Source organism: Verticillium dahliae, genomic scaffold (assembly GCF_000150675.1).
Source record: "Verticillium dahliae VdLs.17 supercont1.5 genomic scaffold, whole genome shotgun sequence".
Lineage (NCBI taxonomy): Eukaryota > Fungi > Ascomycota > Sordariomycetes > Glomerellales > Plectosphaerellaceae > Verticillium > Verticillium dahliae.
Genome location: NW_009276938.1, coordinates 759,477 through 776,229, shown reverse-complemented (window position 1 = coordinate 776,229; position 16,753 = coordinate 759,477). Strand labels below are relative to the sequence as shown.

At 57.6% G+C, this 16,753-nt stretch overlaps 6 protein-coding genes and 1 non-coding gene across 7 annotated transcripts; 4 read left to right on the top strand and 3 right to left on the bottom strand.

Annotated features, from left to right (window-relative positions):
- The first annotated feature begins 730 nt into the window (after positions 1-730).
- Positions 731-810, top strand: VDAG_20108. Its single transcript has one exon. It is a non-coding gene; the product is annotated as a tRNA-Gly (tRNA).
- Positions 811-1,127: 317 nt separating this feature from the next.
- VDAG_03215 (1-acyl-sn-glycerol-3-phosphate acyltransferase) lies at positions 1,128-2,110 on the bottom strand (the record flags this gene model as incomplete). The annotated part of the gene is made up of 2 exons (XM_009657080.1): positions 1,128-1,549; positions 1,618-2,110. 2 exons carry the CDS (start codon positions 2,108-2,110, stop codon positions 1,128-1,130), a joined length of 915 nt encoding a protein of 304 aa, XP_009655375.1.
- A 2,113-nt stretch (positions 2,111-4,223) lies between these two features.
- Positions 4,224-5,730, top strand: VDAG_03214 (uncharacterized protein; the record flags this gene model as incomplete). Its single annotated transcript, XM_009657079.1, has 6 exons — positions 4,224-4,362; positions 4,416-4,503; positions 4,586-5,000; positions 5,099-5,166; positions 5,218-5,586; positions 5,661-5,730. The coding sequence occupies 6 exons, from the start codon at positions 4,224-4,226 to the stop codon at positions 5,728-5,730; spliced, it is 1,149 nt and encodes a 382-aa protein (XP_009655374.1).
- A 454-nt stretch (positions 5,731-6,184) lies between these two features.
- On the top strand, positions 6,185-8,105 carry VDAG_03213 (eukaryotic translation initiation factor 3 subunit D; the record flags this gene model as incomplete). The annotated part of the gene is made up of 4 exons (XM_009657078.1): positions 6,185-6,439; positions 6,511-6,837; positions 6,925-7,762; positions 7,817-8,105. Exons 1-4 carry the CDS (start codon positions 6,226-6,228, stop codon positions 8,103-8,105), a joined length of 1,668 nt encoding a protein of 555 aa, XP_009655373.1. The 5' UTR covers positions 6,185-6,225.
- A 695-nt stretch (positions 8,106-8,800) lies between these two features.
- Positions 8,801-9,856, bottom strand: VDAG_03212 (pre-rRNA-processing protein PNO1; the record flags this gene model as incomplete). The annotated part of the gene is made up of 4 exons (XM_009657077.1): positions 8,801-8,986; positions 9,130-9,227; positions 9,295-9,571; positions 9,644-9,856. The coding sequence occupies 4 exons, from the start codon at positions 9,854-9,856 to the stop codon at positions 8,801-8,803; spliced, it is 774 nt and encodes a 257-aa protein (XP_009655372.1).
- Positions 9,857-10,483: 627 nt separating this feature from the next.
- Positions 10,484-12,817, top strand: VDAG_03211 (mitochondrial distribution and morphology protein; the record flags this gene model as incomplete). The annotated part of the gene is made up of 2 exons (XM_009657076.1): positions 10,484-11,333; positions 11,391-12,817. 2 exons carry the CDS (start codon positions 10,484-10,486, stop codon positions 12,815-12,817), a joined length of 2,277 nt encoding a protein of 758 aa, XP_009655371.1.
- Positions 12,818-13,952: 1,135 nt separating this feature from the next.
- On the bottom strand, positions 13,953-15,073 carry VDAG_03210 (uncharacterized protein; the record flags this gene model as incomplete). The annotated part of the gene is made up of 4 exons (XM_009657075.1): positions 13,953-13,968; positions 14,036-14,730; positions 14,787-14,884; positions 15,055-15,073. 4 exons carry the CDS (start codon positions 15,071-15,073, stop codon positions 13,953-13,955), a joined length of 828 nt encoding a protein of 275 aa, XP_009655370.1.
- Between the last annotated feature and the right edge of the window lie 1,680 nt (positions 15,074-16,753).

Sequence of the window (16,753 nt, the reverse complement as noted above, 5' to 3'; positions counted from 1 at the left end):
GGCATGACGTGTCGGGATTGGGGGCCAGGGGGACGACGGGCGTGGTTGCCGTGGTGCTTGGTGTCGGGTTCGCGGTTGGGTTCGTCGCGGGGCGGTGGTGGTAGCGGAGAGCGGTGCTTTTCCTTGTTTCGGGCGTGTGACTGACTTGGTGAGTTGGGAGGCATGTCGGGCGGGAGAGAGTATCTAGAGAATGCATGTGTCGATGGGCTTGCAGTCGTGTGAGGCAGTGACATGCTCAAGTCGGCATGCCTCGCTTTGCTTTGTGTGTACTTTGCTTCACGTGGGATTTCATCCTGCAGAGTGACGATGAAGACGAGCGCCGGTCAGGCCACTGAAGGTGGCTCTTTTCTAGTCGCTGATACAAATGCCCAGTATGGAGGAAGAGCTCTTGACTACAGGATACGTTTGAAAATAACCAGACAGACGTACGTCATGCGAATCTGAATGAAAGGTGCTTAAATCGCGACTTTGAATTTCATTCGAGGCCAATTGACCTGTCATCCAATACTTTGTTCGCGGCATTACCCCTTGCAGTAACAAGAGATGATCGCTTGCGCTGCACACCCTGACAGCTCAAATGAATTGTTTTGCAGAAGAAAAGAAGATACTACGATTTCGAGGAAACATACTGTTTAACAAAGGATGATCCTCGTCGCAGGTCATATTACAAGTCACGTCAGCCCCGCGTGCAGGTTATGATGTGTTGGTTAGCAACTGTCTACCACAACAAGCGCCGTTGGTCTAGTGGTTATGATTCCTGCCTTCCATCAGCGTTAGCATGAGAGACGTGTTCGATTCACGTACGGCGCAAACACCGTATCTTCAATGTATATTTTTGATCTATTTTGCCATACTTCACCCCACACCATATTCATCCTACCGGATTGTGGTGACTTGATTGACCATACTTTTTTTGCTGGTTCATTGGGAGTCTGCTCTCTACAGGCACTTTCAGAACACCTGTCGAGGATCAAGACACCACGTCACTTTCCCTAGGTCCTCCCAATGTTGCCGTCCCATGCGTTCCAGAAATTGATTCAAGACCATCTATTCGACAAGAAAAATCCGCGTTCTGCTGGACAGAGACCATGCCACTCCACTGACCATCCCTGAAGTATCGAGCTCGATCACGCCTCCGTCGCTGCCCACTCAACCCTCTTCTCCTCGAGCCACTCTCCCTTCTCAACCCACCGCTCCTCCAGCCACTTGGCCAGATCCTCGTCCTTCTCCGGCAGCGACTCGAGTGGAAAGCGCCGTACGTGCACGTGGAAATGGTAGCCCAGGCGGTCGCTCAGCCCGGGCACGCTGAGGGTGTCCCACATGGTCGGCTCGGCGTGCCACTCGTCGCCGTGCTGGTAGGCAATAGTGAGGTCGTACACGGCCTTGACGTGCGGCGCCTGGCGCAGGTGCTGCACCGTCGTGATGAAGCCTTTGGTGCGCGGGTAGAGGAGGTGCTTGGGCTGCGGGCGACCGGCCTCCTTGCACCAGGCGATGGACTGCTCGTACTTTTTCTTGGTGAAGCGCGTCGCCTCGCTGAAGCTGACGAGCCCTGTGCACGGTGTCAGTATACGCCCCTCTCTGCTTCCCGGCTTACTCGGCCGCCACGGGCTCACTCACACGTCGGCCACTGGCGCTGGACGATGCCGGCGAAGACACGATCGAGCTCATGCTTGTCCTTGGCCCAATTGCGGCTCACCATGGGCATGCCCATGGCCCAGAGGCCCCAGCCGAGGAAGGGCACGATGCGCAGCTGAATCTTGGCGAAGTAGCGGCATCGGCTGAGCATGCCGGCGCGGACGGCGAGGGCCTGTATCATGTAAAAGTCGGCCCAGGCGCAGTGGTTGGCCACGACGATGGCCGACTCGCCGGCGGGCAGCGCATCGCCGGAGAAGGTGATTTTGGCGCCGTTGAAGCGCTCAAAGATGATTTGGATCCAGTACCAGACGGGCTCGGCGATGCGGGACGACGAGTTGTAGACCAGGTTGGGGAAGAGGATCTTGAAAGGGAGCTGCAGGGAGAGGGCCAGGTCGGCGAGAAGGAGGAAGATGAGCCACGGTGCCAGGATGACGGCGCCGCGAATGTGGGTGAGCGCAGACCCGTGGCCGGCCATGACGGGAAGGGAGACGGGGCGCGGTCGGTGTTTTGTGCGTCAGGTCAGGTCAAGGGCAAGGTGAGCTTCGCTACCATGGAAGAGACTACGGGAACATGGCTGTCGCAAGAGAGCCTCTCGTGGGTGAAGCGTCGAGAAGTGGCAGGCAAGCAAGCTTTGTCCCCGCACAGCTGGCGTCCAAGCTTCAGAATGCGGTGCATGCTGGCTGGCGGCAGATGGAAATTCAGTCTTGTCTAGGTAGCCTGCGCATCCATAGAAGATCGAAACAAGACCCGAAGTCCGAGACCCTCCCTCATGGGCGCTCGCTCGAAGGCGCACCGCCGGCAGCGAGCCAAATCAGCGCGAGTCGGTGTGTCCCAAGCGGGAAGCGGGAAGCACCTCATGGCGGCGGGCCATGACTTTTCTGGGCGCTCAAGAGGGTCGCGTGCAACGGACGAATCCGTCTATGACGACGACTTATCTTCAAGACACCATGTTGACTGACCGACGGAGCCGAGGGAGGGGCGGGCGGTATTTTCTCCATGAACGCTTCTGACAGCGTCTGCCGTGGATCCGGTTAGAGAGAGGACATGGGCCGTGACAGTACAGTACAGTCGGTACTGGTACAGGGCCTGTGTCTGGTTAGGGCTGGGTAGCTTCCATTAGTATTAGGCTGACATTTCTGCTTTGAGACAAGCCGTGGAAGCGCTCGGACCTGGTGTCGATCAATTTTCCCGTACAAGGGACCAAAACAAAATGATAGCAGGGCTCTGTCTTTTTGAGATGGCGAGACCAGTGATGTCGAGTTCAGGCTGAGGGAAACTGACGATGGTAGTCGAAAAAGACTTGATGGAGTTGATGGAACAAACAGTCCGATGGGCTACGCTCAGACAAGGTGGGAGAGGCAGGTACAGCCAAGCCCTGAAGCACCTTCTCTCGGGTCGATGGTGCTGACTAAAGATGGCCGTCAGCCTGCCCGCTAACATGTGAGGCACATGCACAGAGTGCGCAAACCCCGAACAGCACAGCGCCCAGCTGCAGGCGATCGAGTCCTGTCAATGCCTGCAGAGCCCCGAGAGGCCGGCATCTGTAGCTTGCTGGTACACAAATCGACCAGATAGTGCCCGACGAACCTCGGCCGCCGAACGTCATCTTGGTCACCAAGACAATTCAGCAAGCGCCGGCCCAGCGCAAACCCATCGTCATCGCCATTGGCTTCTTCGACTCTCGACAGCCGCATGTGGTGCTAGGGTGCTAACTGGCTAAGACCCCAGGGGTATCACTACCGTCCTAAGCCTCCGTACTTCAGTCAGGTACTTGCTGTACTACCTAAGGTAGTAGTCGAGGAATCTTAGGTAGCGTCACGCTCTCAGTTCTCGTACCTAGCTCGGGTACATCCCATCATCAGTCATCGTCCCCTAGCCTCAATGCTGACGACCCTATTTCCTTCCATCAGACCTGCCTACCATGCTCGTGGTCCATGCTTCCATCGACAAAACCTGAATCGCCAATGCAAACAAGCAAAGTCGCAGGCTTTCTGGGCAACCCGAATTTTTGACACTTCGTCTGAGCATCTCCAGTAATACCTCTCACCCACACCCGTCAGCTCAGTCTGATTGTGTTGTGCATCGTCTGAGACCGAGGCGTTGTTTCAAGTCCCGCCCCCCGGAACCTGTTCATCAGCAACTCCCGTCACGTCAGGCGCACTGCAGGGTGGGCTGGTTGTAACCTCGCTTTGGTATCTCGTCAATTGGCGCCCCTCCATTCCGCCATCGTCGCCATCGCATGTCCCAGAGCTCCGCTCGCGTCCGTTGCTCATCGCTACGCTTCTTTTCGACGACTACACCACCACTACCACCGTTCTGGATCGCCTACCTACGCATACCCCAAGCCTGTCGCCTGTCGCCTGTCGCCTGTCGCTGAAGAGCAAGCCCGCATGCTCTTGCCCCATTGCGCTCGGCGCCCGTCGCAAGACCACCTGAATTTCTCTTGAGGTGTATGCAACAGATATTTGTCCCCGCTCCCGGCTGCTGCCAGTTTTCAAACTTTTGGTCGGGGAAACTGATCCGACATCGCCAACAGTCCTGCGCCATTGCACTGTCCATCCTGCCTTTCCGTCAGACGATTCGTATCCATGGCGTCGTCCCTGCCGTCGGACCAACAGGGCTCGGCGAGCCATGCTCGCTCGAGCAGTGCCGAGCAGGACAACGGCCCGTTGTCCAACCTGAACCTCGGGTTCCTCAAGGGCCTTACCGAGAAGAAGGCGACACGAGGTACCTTCCGCTTCGGCCGATACGTCCTTTTTCGCTACTGACACGGTTTGTAGATGGCCAGCCGCCCAAGCGCCGGGGGCCGAAGCCTGACAGCAAACCCGCCATGACCAGGCGGCAGGAGCTCAACAGACAAGCACAGCGGTAAGTCTTCGTCACCGTCATCGTCACCGTTGCCTAACGCAGCGCTGTCATGACAAGCGCCGAAGCTTATCAGTCGTAACAGAACACACCGCGAGAGGAAAGAGCTCTACATCAAGGCGCTCGAGGACGAGGTCCTGCGGCTCAAGGAGGTCTTCAGCAACATGTCGCAGGACAAGGACAAGGTCGCAGAAGAGAACAAGCAACTCAGGCAGCTCCTGACCCAGCACGGCATACCGCTCAGCAGCGTCGGCCTCGACGACACCGTCAGTAACCCCAGCGGCGGCTACACTGCCAGCGCGAGCCCCTCCGGCTACAGCCATACTCACGGCTCTCGCTCAGTTTTCACCCCGCCCCTGACGTCGAAATCCACGACCGCCTCCGTGTCGCCTTCGTACGCGCCCAACAGTGGCAGCTCCCATGGCAACACGCCCAGCGGCCAGCAGCAACAACAGCATCCTCAACATGGCACGTCCCAACACCTGCCGGGACATTACGGCGTCAATGGCGTGGATTATGAGCAAGCGGGCATTGACTTCGTCTTAACGTACGATCACCCCTCAAAAGCCTACCTTTCACCTCCCCGGCCGTGATGAAGCTTCCCTGTGACGACGGAGTCAGCGGCAGCCGTATTCGCCAGTTGCGTGGTACGGCCAGGCCCATGACGTTCGTTGAGAGGAGCTGTTTTGGCTGACAAAGTGTCGTTCCGGACCACAGACTAGAGAAGCCCTGCATGAACCACATGCCCTGGCTGCTCGAGCGATCGAGCGAGATGGGCGGCGAGCCCTGTGGCCATGCCCTCATGGCCTCGTGCCCCCCCGAGCCATTCCCTGAGCTGACGCCCGACATTCCCTTTGGCTACGCCCACGTCAACGGTGATCTCAACTCGGGCCAGAGGACGTGGGAGCTGTCCAAGGCGGATCTCGGGACGCTGCTCGCCCTCAGCAAGAGGCTCAATCTCGATGGCGAGATCACTCCCGTCATGGCGTGGGGCATGGTCATGGCGCACTCGAGGTTTTATGAGATGAAGGCCGAGGACTTTGCCAAGCTGACGGAGGAGCTGAGTACCAAGATTCGGTGTTACGGGTGAGTGTGTGGTCTTTTTTCTTTCTTTTGTTTTTCTTTTTTCAAGTTCTGGAACTGTTGCTGACTTCTTCCAGGTTCGGCGCTGTTTTGGAGGAGTTTGAAATCAGAGATGCTTTGGAGAATGCCATGGGAGCTTACCCTTGAGGGGTGAGGATGGATGGGCACGAGTGGCTGGGGAGGCATTTGTGCCACGAAGATACGAAGTTACGACAGGGATGTAGCGTCGGAAATCTTGAGATGACATGGTGTACTGATTTATGAAAATGCTACGTAAAGATGAATATTCGACGAATAAAACCCGTGTATGCCGTCGTATGAAATGGTATTGACGGGGAATCTGGAAATGCTAGAGTGCAAACAGCGTGCAGCTGCCGCCGGCTGCCACCAGGCGCATACCCTTTGAGGCCTGACTCCGCAGCAAGGTGCACAGGAAGGTGCGCAGGTGCGCAAGAAGGCGCTCTCACTTGCCCGGCTGCCCGCCCCTGCCCCACAAAGCTCACCCCACCAAAAGAACTGAGAACTGCGAAAATCGTCGACGAGGGGCCGCCACGACGAACGTCCGACTTTCCGAGAACCTGCACACCCACCACCGAACCGACCGTATCCCATCTCCAAATCACCCCCGTGGATAAGGTCATCATGGCGCAGAACGTCGACTGGGTTACCCTCGTCGAGAACTGCCCCGCCGGCGATGGCTGGGGCCCCTCCGTCACCAGCGACACCACGCTGAACGGCGTCCCCTATGCGCCCTTCTCCAAGGGCGACAAGCTGGGCCGCATGGCCGACTGGACTGCCGACGGCAAGGGCCAGGACGGCCGTGGTGGAAGGCAGCAGTACAACAGAAACTACAGGGGTAAGCAGCATGGAAACATGATCAATAAATCTACACCACCACCCCACAGCAGACCGCTGACCAGTCTCCAGACCAACAAGTGTACGGCGCGAGCCACGCCGTCACCTTCAACGCCCCTCCCGCCGAAGACGAGTCATCTTTCTCCGTCGTCAGCAACACACGCGACAGCACCAAGACCAGGTACGGTCGTGGTGCCGTCTTCACTCGCGGCGGCCGCGGCGGCGCTCGTGGCGGCCGTGGTGATGCCCGCGGTGGACGCACAACGGCAACCCGCGGCGGTGCGGCAGGTGGCCGTGGCGGCTACGGAGGCTTCGACTCGCGCGGCGGACGAGGTGGTGCTGGCGGCCGCGGTGGCCGTCGCTTCGGCTGGAAGGACTACGACAAGCCTGCCCGCAACCGTGACGCTTCCATCAACATTCGCCCTGACTGGAAGATGCTCGAGGAAGATTGACTTTCAACCGCCTGGGCCAAGCTCAACCTTCGAGACGGACGAGGGGTGGAGAGATGTCGACAGCTACGGGCCTTCCTCTACTACTACGACCGCTCCTACGACAAGGCGCCGGTCAAGAACGCCGAGAAGAAGCTCACGGCCATCGACCGTGCCGCCTACAACGTCACGACTTCGTCGGACCCCGTCATCCAGGAGCTCGCCGAGAAGGACGAGGCTCAGATCTTCGCCACCGACAGCATTCTCTCCATGATCATGTGCGCGCCGCGCTCCGTCTACTCGTGGGACGTTGTCATTGTCCGCCAGGGCAACAAGATCTTCCTTGACAAGCGTGATAACGCCGCGCTTGACATGGTCACGGTCAACGAGAACGCCGCCGATGCGCCCCTCGAGGCCTCGGAGGGCAGCAAGGACACTGTCAACCAGCCGTCGGCCCTTGCTGAGGAGGCCACCTACATCAACCACAACTTTGCCAACCAGGTCGTGCTCGAGGGCAACAGCAAGGTCGACATGCCCAACAGCAACCCCTTCTACAACGCCTCCGAGGACACCGACCCTCCGGCCTCCAAGGCCTACAAGTACCGCCGCTTCGACCTTTCGACCAGCGACGAGGAGCCCGTCCACCTTATCGTCAGGACCGAGGTCGACGCCGTCCAGAAGAACGCCATCTCCGGCGAGGACCAGTACCTGACCGTCAAGGCGCTCAACGAGTTCGACTCGAAGGCACAGGGCAGCGGTGGCGCCCTCGATTGGCGCCAGAAGCTGGTCAGCCAGCGCGGTGCCGTTGTCGCCACCGAGATGAAGAACAATTCTTGCAAGCTGGCCAGGTGGACGGTGCAGAGCATCCTCGCCAAGTCCGACGTCATGAAGCTCGGGTGAGTTTTTCCCCCCTCGTCTGTGAATATTCAAACCATACTAATACGTTCCAGCTTCGTCTCCCGTGTCAACCCCCGCTCCAACGACAAGCACGTCATCCTCGGCGTCGTCGGCTGGAAGCCCCGCGACTTTGCCTCGCAGATGAACCTTTCGCTGTCCAACGGCTGGGGTATCGTCCGCACCATCGCCGACATGATTCTGGCGCGCGAGGAGGGCAAGTACATTCTCGTCAAGGACCCCAACAAGTCGATGCTGCGTCTGTACCAGATCCCCAGCGGCAGCCTCGACGATGAGGAAGAGGAAGAGGAGGGCGCCGCCGAGGAGGAGGAGGAGGAGGAGTAAAGTTTGCGCTGCTCTGGCTTGCTGCGTACCGGGATTCATGGCGTAATTATCACGACTCAGATGAGGGCAGGGGGGCGCGGTGGCCGGGGGGCGGGGACTTGTTGCAGGCGAGGCATCCGGGCGGTGGCTCGCCGGTTCCCCCTTTTTCTCTCTGCCAACCCCCCCCCCTCGCCTTGATTTTTTCTTGCCCCGAGGAAGACGGGCGGAGATTTGTATGAGTCTTTAGGGGTAGGCACGTATAGAGGCTGCATCATAGGCATCATGATTAAAAGTCGATGATTTCAATTACTTGATGAACTCACTTCGGTGATCGATGAGTTGGCTGTCTTGACGAATGAACAAGGTTGAGGAGGAAAGACTGAACACAGAATACGACGAAAAGGCATTGTTGAATAGTTCATTGTCATGATAGCTTTTTTTCCTATCCGTGGCTCTACATGCAGTAAGAAAATCAAAGCACAAAAAAAAAACGAAGTGGGAAAATTTCCCGTTCCCGCCCAACGCCAATCCTGGACCCATCTCGTGCCTCCATGCAATAGCGAGCAGACATGCATACTCTTGCTAGATCATAGTCATCCTTCTCGTCTACTCGGCGTGGGCCTCTCAGCCAAGACCTCCCTTGGCCCCTCTCCCCTGGCCCCTCCCCCCAAAAGAACAACGCAAACGTAAAGGGGGTCGTGGGCCACGAAGCCAGCCTAGAAACGCTCCTTCATCCGCGCCGCGACGGTCCGTAGGTTGCCGTAGACTTTGGAGGGCGGCTTGCCGAGGATGAGCGAGACGATCGACTCGCGGGCCAGCGCGATGTTCTTGAATGAGCCGAGGATGTGGATGCGTGTGTCGGCGAGGACGATGCGCGTGCGCGAGGCGTTTTCAATGGCAAACTATGTAATCCGGTCAGCATTTTCTTCCTTCTTGATTCTTCTTTTTGGCTTCGTGACCTAATCCCCTCGCAGCAGAGAATGCTGCTGGTCATGGTTCTGTGACAGAAGCGGTCTCCTTGGCTCTCTGGGATATCTGAACGTACCTTGACCTTGCCGCCGGAACCGGCGATGCGTGCGACGGCTCTTGTTTGGGCATTGTCGCCCATGACCTGCCTGACGTCCTTGATCTCAAAGGTCTCGACTGCAGGGACACTGTTAGCGAAGAACCGGACAAATCGGCGGGACGGCCGAGCGGCGGAGGCACGTACTGTAGAGGTCGTCGAGACGCAGCAGGGCAATGGCGTCGTCGACGTCGAAGCCGAGGGTGAAGGCGCGGACAAAGTCCTCGCCCTTTTGCAGGGCGCTGTCGTCGAGGGTGTGCTTGGAGGTGCGGAGCTCGACGGACTTGCGGCGCGGGTTCATGCGGACCTGGAGCTTGAGGTGGTCGACGAGGGGCGTGTAGATGTTGATCCAGTTGGTCTTGAGAGGGGTGAAGCGGTGCGGCGGGATGGGGACCTTGCGTGTCTGGACTTCTTTGGAGGTGGACTGTGAAAAAGGGCGTGGTCAGCGCCTGGTGGCAGAGATTGGTTAGATGGGGTTCAGTGGGAGGCATCTTACAATGTCGTTGCCGGGAGCGAAGCGGGGGCGGTTCTCCTCGTCGATGATCATGTCGACTGTGTGCTCATCGTTCGGAACCTTTTGCAGAATCAGGTCGCCTTCGGCGGGGAGGTCGGGGGCGTCGAGAAGGAGTTCTTCGTCGTTGGCTTCGGGCAGAGGGACGGTCGATGGCGGGGTATCGTCGACCACCTTGAGGGCGGTTGGCGCAGGCATGATGGCGGGGGAGGGAGGGGGTGTTCTGTTTGTGGGAGATGGGAGTATTTGGGCCGTGGGTCAACAGTCAGTGTCGCTCGTCTGATGCGTCGTAGTTGCAGTCGTCGTCGTCGTAGGTGCGAGCAGGTGTGCCGTCGTGGGTTGTCGAGTGATTGCAGACGCTAGATCAGACCCTGACCGCCCAAGTCTAGTGGAGGCCCAAGATCTCTGCTCGCTCTGCTGTGGGATTATCGCTGCATTCCCAAAATTTTGTGTCGCCCTATCGATAAGAGTGCACGAGCCACACCCGCGCCCCCAAGGTGCAAAAGCCTGAGCTAGCAAAGACTTTCATGTGGCAGCAGCGCCCCATTCAGTGCCTACCTGCTATGCTACCGCCAGACCAAGGCCCTTGCTCGCCATTTCATGCTGCATCCGTAGCGCGTCATGGACGCTTAACCTTACCTGACCTGACTGACTGCTTGGAACCGGATCTGCATGAGCAAACCCCCCTCACAATCCTTATGCCCTCCCTCTAAGACGATTCACTTCCTCATTCTGGGGCACTGGCTTCGCTTCATTTCGCTATTCGTTCCAGAGTTGCATTTTTTGATCGGAAGACGAAAAAAAATAAAGTCATGCGCTGAAGACATGTCGAAGCTGTCGGTTCCTCTCGGGCGCCGCTTGTTTGCTTCAGTATTCGAACCATCATTGCCAGCCCCGTGCTTCCATAGCCCTGCGAGACTCGCCGTCGCTGGCTTCCGTGCTGGCCAGGCAACAAATCACACACCTAAATACTCGAGTCGACGACCGATACATACCGAGCGCCCCTCTGCACAGTCGTCCGGTCCGAACGGAGCCTTCACGAAGAGAAGTTTTACGAGCAGTGGTCTGCTCCTAGTCGGCCTGACCACCAATGCTTCCACTTCTATTCCATCAGGCGCGGTAGCAACGCCTGGCAATGTCGTGTCTGAGGCACCATCGACTGGGCTGTCTAGAAACGCCCAGATTCAGCAACTCGCGCGCCTCGCATGGCGAAGGAGTCTATATACCGACGCCAGGAGAGGCGCCCGCGTCGAGGGCAAGAGGTACAGCAGCTCGAAGAGCGACAGTAAGGACGTCGACAGCAAAAAAAGCGGCGCATCGCAGCCTTTGAAGCACGATACACCCAAGCCGCCCGATCCCAATAAGCCGGTCAACCCCGAACACCATCATGATGACCCCGAGTCTATCGCTACGACCATGTCGAAATACCTACACATGCCCAAGATGCCGCACAGGCCAACGAGAGAGGAGCTGCTGGCCGCGGCTAATGGGTTCTGGGAACGATTCGGCGTTCGCTTCAAGTGGGCGTCCATCAGGAGCATGCGACCCTGGAATATTGACGAGTGGGGGGCCTTTGTCTCCTGGTTCCTCTTTGGGCACCTGGTCTGGATCCTCGTCGGTACCACGACCTTTGTCTCACTTTGCATCCTGTCTATTAATACAGTGGTTGCTCAGGGTAAGCCGTCGAAGCCTTCCATATTGGACAGCTCACAATGACTAACATGGCCTGCAGAAACTCTCGCTCGCTGGGTAGGCGATTCCCTGACCGAATCAGCCGGCGTCACGGTCGTCTTCGAGTCGGCTATTGTTCCCAAATGGAACGACGGCGTCATCTCTTTCCGCAACGTCTTTGTGTCCCGACGACCCGGGCAGATCAAGTCCTCTGTGAGCAAGGGATCATCTACCAGCGCTGCTGCGGTCGCAGCCGCCGGACGTCAGCACGAACATGATGCCGAAGCGACGCCTGAAGATGACGGCAACTACACGCAATTCGACGTAACCATCGCCAACGTCAATGTCACGCTGTCCTTCCTCAAGTGGTGGAACGGCAAGGGCTTCCTCCAGGATGTCGAGGTAAAGGGTGTGCGTGGTGTCGTAGATCGTACATCAGTTCACTGGTCCGACGAGCCCGTGGACCCCCTCTCCTATCGACACGAGCACCAACCGGGCGATTTCGAAATCGACTCGTTCAAGCTCGAGGACGTCCTAGTGACGGTTCATCAGCCAGGGGGGTTCCGCCCCTTCTCTGTGAGCATCTTCTCGGCTGAGTTGCCGCAACTTCGGAAACGTTGGCTCTTCTACGACTTCCTCTCTGCGACGCACATGTCAGGATCGTATGATGGCTCCCTGTTCACTATTCACCCTCGACAAGTGCATGGTGCCATGGCAGGCGACAACCGCGACCTTGTGGAGAGCCTGGGCGACGAGAATGTATGGAAAAAGTTTAGCCGTCTCCGTATCGATGGCATGAAGCTCGACCACCTGAACCGTGGCGTCGACGGACCCTTTGGCTGGATCTACGAGGGCAATGTCGACATTGTCGCTGACGTCATGTTCCCGGTCGACGCCGACGAGGGTATCACAAAAGTCATGTCTGACTTTTACGACCAGCTCGAAGAGATTGTCATCTCAAACCGCCTGCGCCTGCTCCAGAAGGACATTGCGTCAGATCCCCTCACACCCGCCGACAGCCAAAACAGCACCGGCTCGTGGTTCAACATGGCCACGACCAACTCCTCAACGCCAGGGGACCAGTCCTCCGCGAACGCCGGCGAAGCCGAAGAAGACGACCGCCGCTACCTGATCATGGATCTCCGCATCCACATGAACGACGTCAAGGCCGCCGTGCCCCTCTTCACGAACCAAATGTCCTACATCAACCAGGCCCTCGTCCGCCCCATCGTCGCCTACATCAACGCCAAGAAGACGTACATTCCCATCTCCTGCCGCATCGTCAAGCGCGCCTCCGACTTTGACGGCTCTTGGACCGTCTTCGACTGCGGTCTCATGGACGACCTGTCTGCCGAGACGTACGAGGCCTTTGCCCGCGACGTCGAGAACCAGCAGAGCCGCGTCCGCCGGTTCCGCAAGGTCGGCTTCTGGACACTCAGCCTGGCCGTGCATGCCCTCTTCATGGGCATGGCCGGGAATGTTGTCTGAAGCTGCTGCCGCTGCTGCTGCTACTGTCTATAACTACGTCTTTTTTTTGCGCAACTTGGCGAGCCGCTGCGCTGTTGTCATCATGTCGTCTTTTTATTTCTCTCTTCATCACTCCTCTCCAAGCGACTGCGTGTTGTACACATGGGTGCGAGTCGTGGATACACGACAGGATACAGGAAACGGAACTAGGGGCGAGACCATTGCTGGGGCCGGGGTTCGGGGTTCGGGGCGTTTTGGACTTCTCGTTTTAAGGGGGCACGTGGTGAAATCCCGGCATGTACGCGTTTGCCGTTGATGATTTGGATGTGTATGGATAGATAGGGAGAGAAGGGCAAGGCGGGGCAGGAATATATCAAATGATACCCCTTTACACCTGTGGCTGGTTGTGAATCTTGTTGAAGTGACCTTTCGGCTGAGACGGTTCTGAATCTAAAATTGTCAGTGCTGCAACAGTCTGTTTGTCTCGCAACAGTCTGTTCGTCTCGCCCATGGCAGTATTCAACACAAATACCCTATCCCAGTTTGGTCTGTCATTGGTTCTGGACCCGGCGTTTTCGAGTCCATCTTTGCTACTTCACTCGGTCGTCCACACACATTTAGAGCAATGAAAGCGATTCATATCTTTGGCTTAGACCCCTACTCTGTAGACTGTCCATCTCGTCATAACCAGGCATATAAGCATAGCTTGCGTAACCATACTCAGCGTTCCCCCCCGCAATTACTTTTGGGTAAAACAAAGTGCCCTAGGCCATCATGCTCGCCACTTGGCGCATGAGCCTGTGAAAAGGACTAACTAGACGACCCCTTCGGATGTCCCCCTTGCTACTGGTGCTGCCGCCGCCGTTACGGAACGACTAACTGGTGAACGACTCCCGCGTTCATCCACCGACGTCCTCTGGCCCCTGGCGAAGTCCAGACCTCCTTATTCTCCTTCCTCTCAGCATGGCGCGGGAGAGGATGCTCACGTGGGCAGCGACGCCGGAGTGTCGGCGGTTTTGATTGAGTCGCTTGATGCTTGATGTGGCGTCGTACGAAGCGCGCAGCGGGTAGGCAGAGCTGCGAGTCGTACAGGGGGAGGTGCTCGGAGCAGGGCGCCGACGAGGGAGGAGAAGTTCTGAGAACTTGAACAACCCTTTCACATGAAATCATCACTGACAATGAGGGTTAGCACGTGAAGGTTTCCGACCAAAAAAAAGCATGTTCCTGGGGGTGACGTACTCTCCGAAGCCATCGTCCTCGTAAGTCTTGGTGTCAATGACATCAGCACGGTTGGCGACAAGAGACGTCTTGTTCTTGGAGGCCTTGGTCTTCTTGCCGCCGCCCTGGGCAGCCTTCTCCTCCTTCATCCTCTCGTTGCTGAGGGCAGTGAGAGTGGAGGCGACCTTCTTGACTTGATCGCTAGGAAGATCCTTGGCCAGCTGCTTAGCAAATTCCTGGAGGAAGATGGCGTAGTGGGCCTTCTTGGAGTGGGCGCCGATGATGGGCACGAGGGTGTTGCGGAGGTTCTCGAACTGGGTCTTGGTGGTAGGCTTGAAGAGGGGCAGGTCGGCAATGTTGACGGTGCGGGTAGGGTCGCTGGCATCAAGAGCAACAGCGGCCCCGGCAGTGGTGGCCTTACGGCCGGCGGGGACGGTACCGACGTCGCCGAAGAGGTCCTGGGCGTGCTTCATGTCGGAGTCCTTCTCGGTACGGCGAAGACGCTCACGCTTCTGGGCTTCAGTCTCCTCGTCGCTAGATTCGCCCTCAGCGGCGAGCTCGGCGGCGCGAGCCTCCTGGCGCTCCTTGATGCGCTGCGCCTTAGACTTCTTGTTGGCTTTGGCCTCAGCCTCGGCGGCGAGCTTGGCGGCTTCGGCCTTCTTCGCCTTCTCGCGCTCTACTTCGGAGTCTTCGGCAGCATCCCAAGACTCGAGGACCTGGTATCCCATGTCAGTTTGGAGGCCTTAGCGGAGCGTCAAAGAGTGGCTCATACGTCACTGTCCTCACCCTCCTCATCATCGAACTTGCGGCGGGTGGCACCGGCAACGGGGGAGGCAGAGCCGCTGGCGCTGCTGTCGCTCTCCTCGTCTTCTGTGAGGGGCAAATGGTGGTTAGCCAGGTCCTTGATGCAATCAAGGTCTCGCGAGCGCATCGCGGTTGTGTATGGCTCGGGATCTGCTTGGCAAGGAGAAAAACGACATTTTGCCGCGGACCGTCTGGATTTGTGTGCGCGCGCGCAAAGCCGGTGGTGATGGACTTACCCCACTGTCTGGCAGGCATGATGTCAGGTTTGGTTTGTGTAGTTTGCGAGAGTGTGTCGAGTATGGGTGTCTTTGGTGACAAGAGGGTTCTGGTGAGGCAGGAATAGTATCGAGGGCGAAATTTCCTTTGAGGTTGGAGGGGAAAAAAGTTGGGAGAGAGGGCGAAACTTAGGTTTTGGCGTTCAAAAGGCGAAAGGGGGCGGAGAGCGTAGGCGGGCGGGAAGGGGCGTTTGGGCAGGGAGGGTCCGTCCGGGCTAGGCTTGGACAAAAGGCAGGCGGGCGACGGGCGACAGGCGACGGACGGGAACGAGTCGGAAGGCGCGACCCCCAAATTCAGGGCAGTAACTGTGACTGCCTTGCCTACCCTGGCCTAAATGGCCATGTGCCCTTGCCTGGTTTCGGTTGCGACGCGACTGTGACTGCTGCAGCTGCAGCTGAAGCAAAGCAATTTCCTGCTGATGTGAGTGCGCGTCAACGAGACCAACAAGCGATCGGGGGTTCATCGACAGGTTTCACTTTCCGACCAGATATTCCTTCCCCTTGCCGTCATTGTGTCTCCCATTCTGTGCCTAAAGTCTGTACAATGATACGCCTATGCTCGAGGTTGAACACGACACATGGCACAGCCAGCACTGGCTTTACATGTACAGTACCAACTGCCCGAAGCGAAGAAATGCAGATGCCCATGCCGTCCGTACCCATGCCTCTGATCGACGTCCACCACACCAAACCGCACGTTGACCTGCCAGCATGACCTGACCAACCACCACGGTCTCGAAGTACGACGAGAAAATGAAGTAGGGCGATTTGAAAATGCATCACCACCAAAAGAAACAATAATGCACCTGCCCCTCACTCGGGGTGGGAAAGGCGCGCAAAAGGCCCGCACGGGGGATTCTTCGAGTTTGGACGGAGGCACGGTTCCCTTTCGACAGCTAAACTACGTCACCTCGGCTGGGCTGATGACCCCTCCAACCCCTCGATCAACAGTGTCCTGGTTTTTTTCGCTCCCCCTGCACAATGACAGGTTTGCATGTGCCTCTGGGCTAGGTTTGTTTGTGCGCGCGTGCACTGGCGGGCTGCTGCAGCAAGGTAGGTGGCCGAGCTCCACCGGGCCAGGCACGCTTGCGCTCGATTGCTTGCATGGGGGGGCCGCTTTCGCCGACCAGTTGTGCGGGATGAAGGAAGGGAATGGAACGTGTTCGCATGAAGGCCTTTTGAGGCCAATCCCCAACGGCGGGTTGTGAGGGCATCACGAAGATCGTGGTGTTTTCGACTCGGTGACCACCCCTGCAGTCAGTGAAGCGTTGTTCTTCAACAGCCAGAGTGTATAGCCCTATCGAACTCGACCACAAAGCCCAATCAGCCTGTGTTGCTGCCTAAGCCTCCCCCGTGAGGCCAAATCCCACGCCTGTACTATGTAACTACAGCGCAGTGACTCACTGATGCAAGCTCGGACCTTCCGCTCCACAACTCGCTGATTGCGTTGAGCGCCTTAGCTGCAGGACCCCATCTCATCTATAAATTGCTCTGGTCACCCCACCTCTTCTTGCCCTTCTTTTCCTCTTTCTCTTCTTTATCTGAGTGCAAGGGCTTTACGCGTATCAGTGAGGATTCGTCCGAGATCGTGTTTTTGCTAGTTGAAAACTATAACCTATGACCACTCCTAGTTGGCTTCGGCTGGCTAGGGAATTTTTGA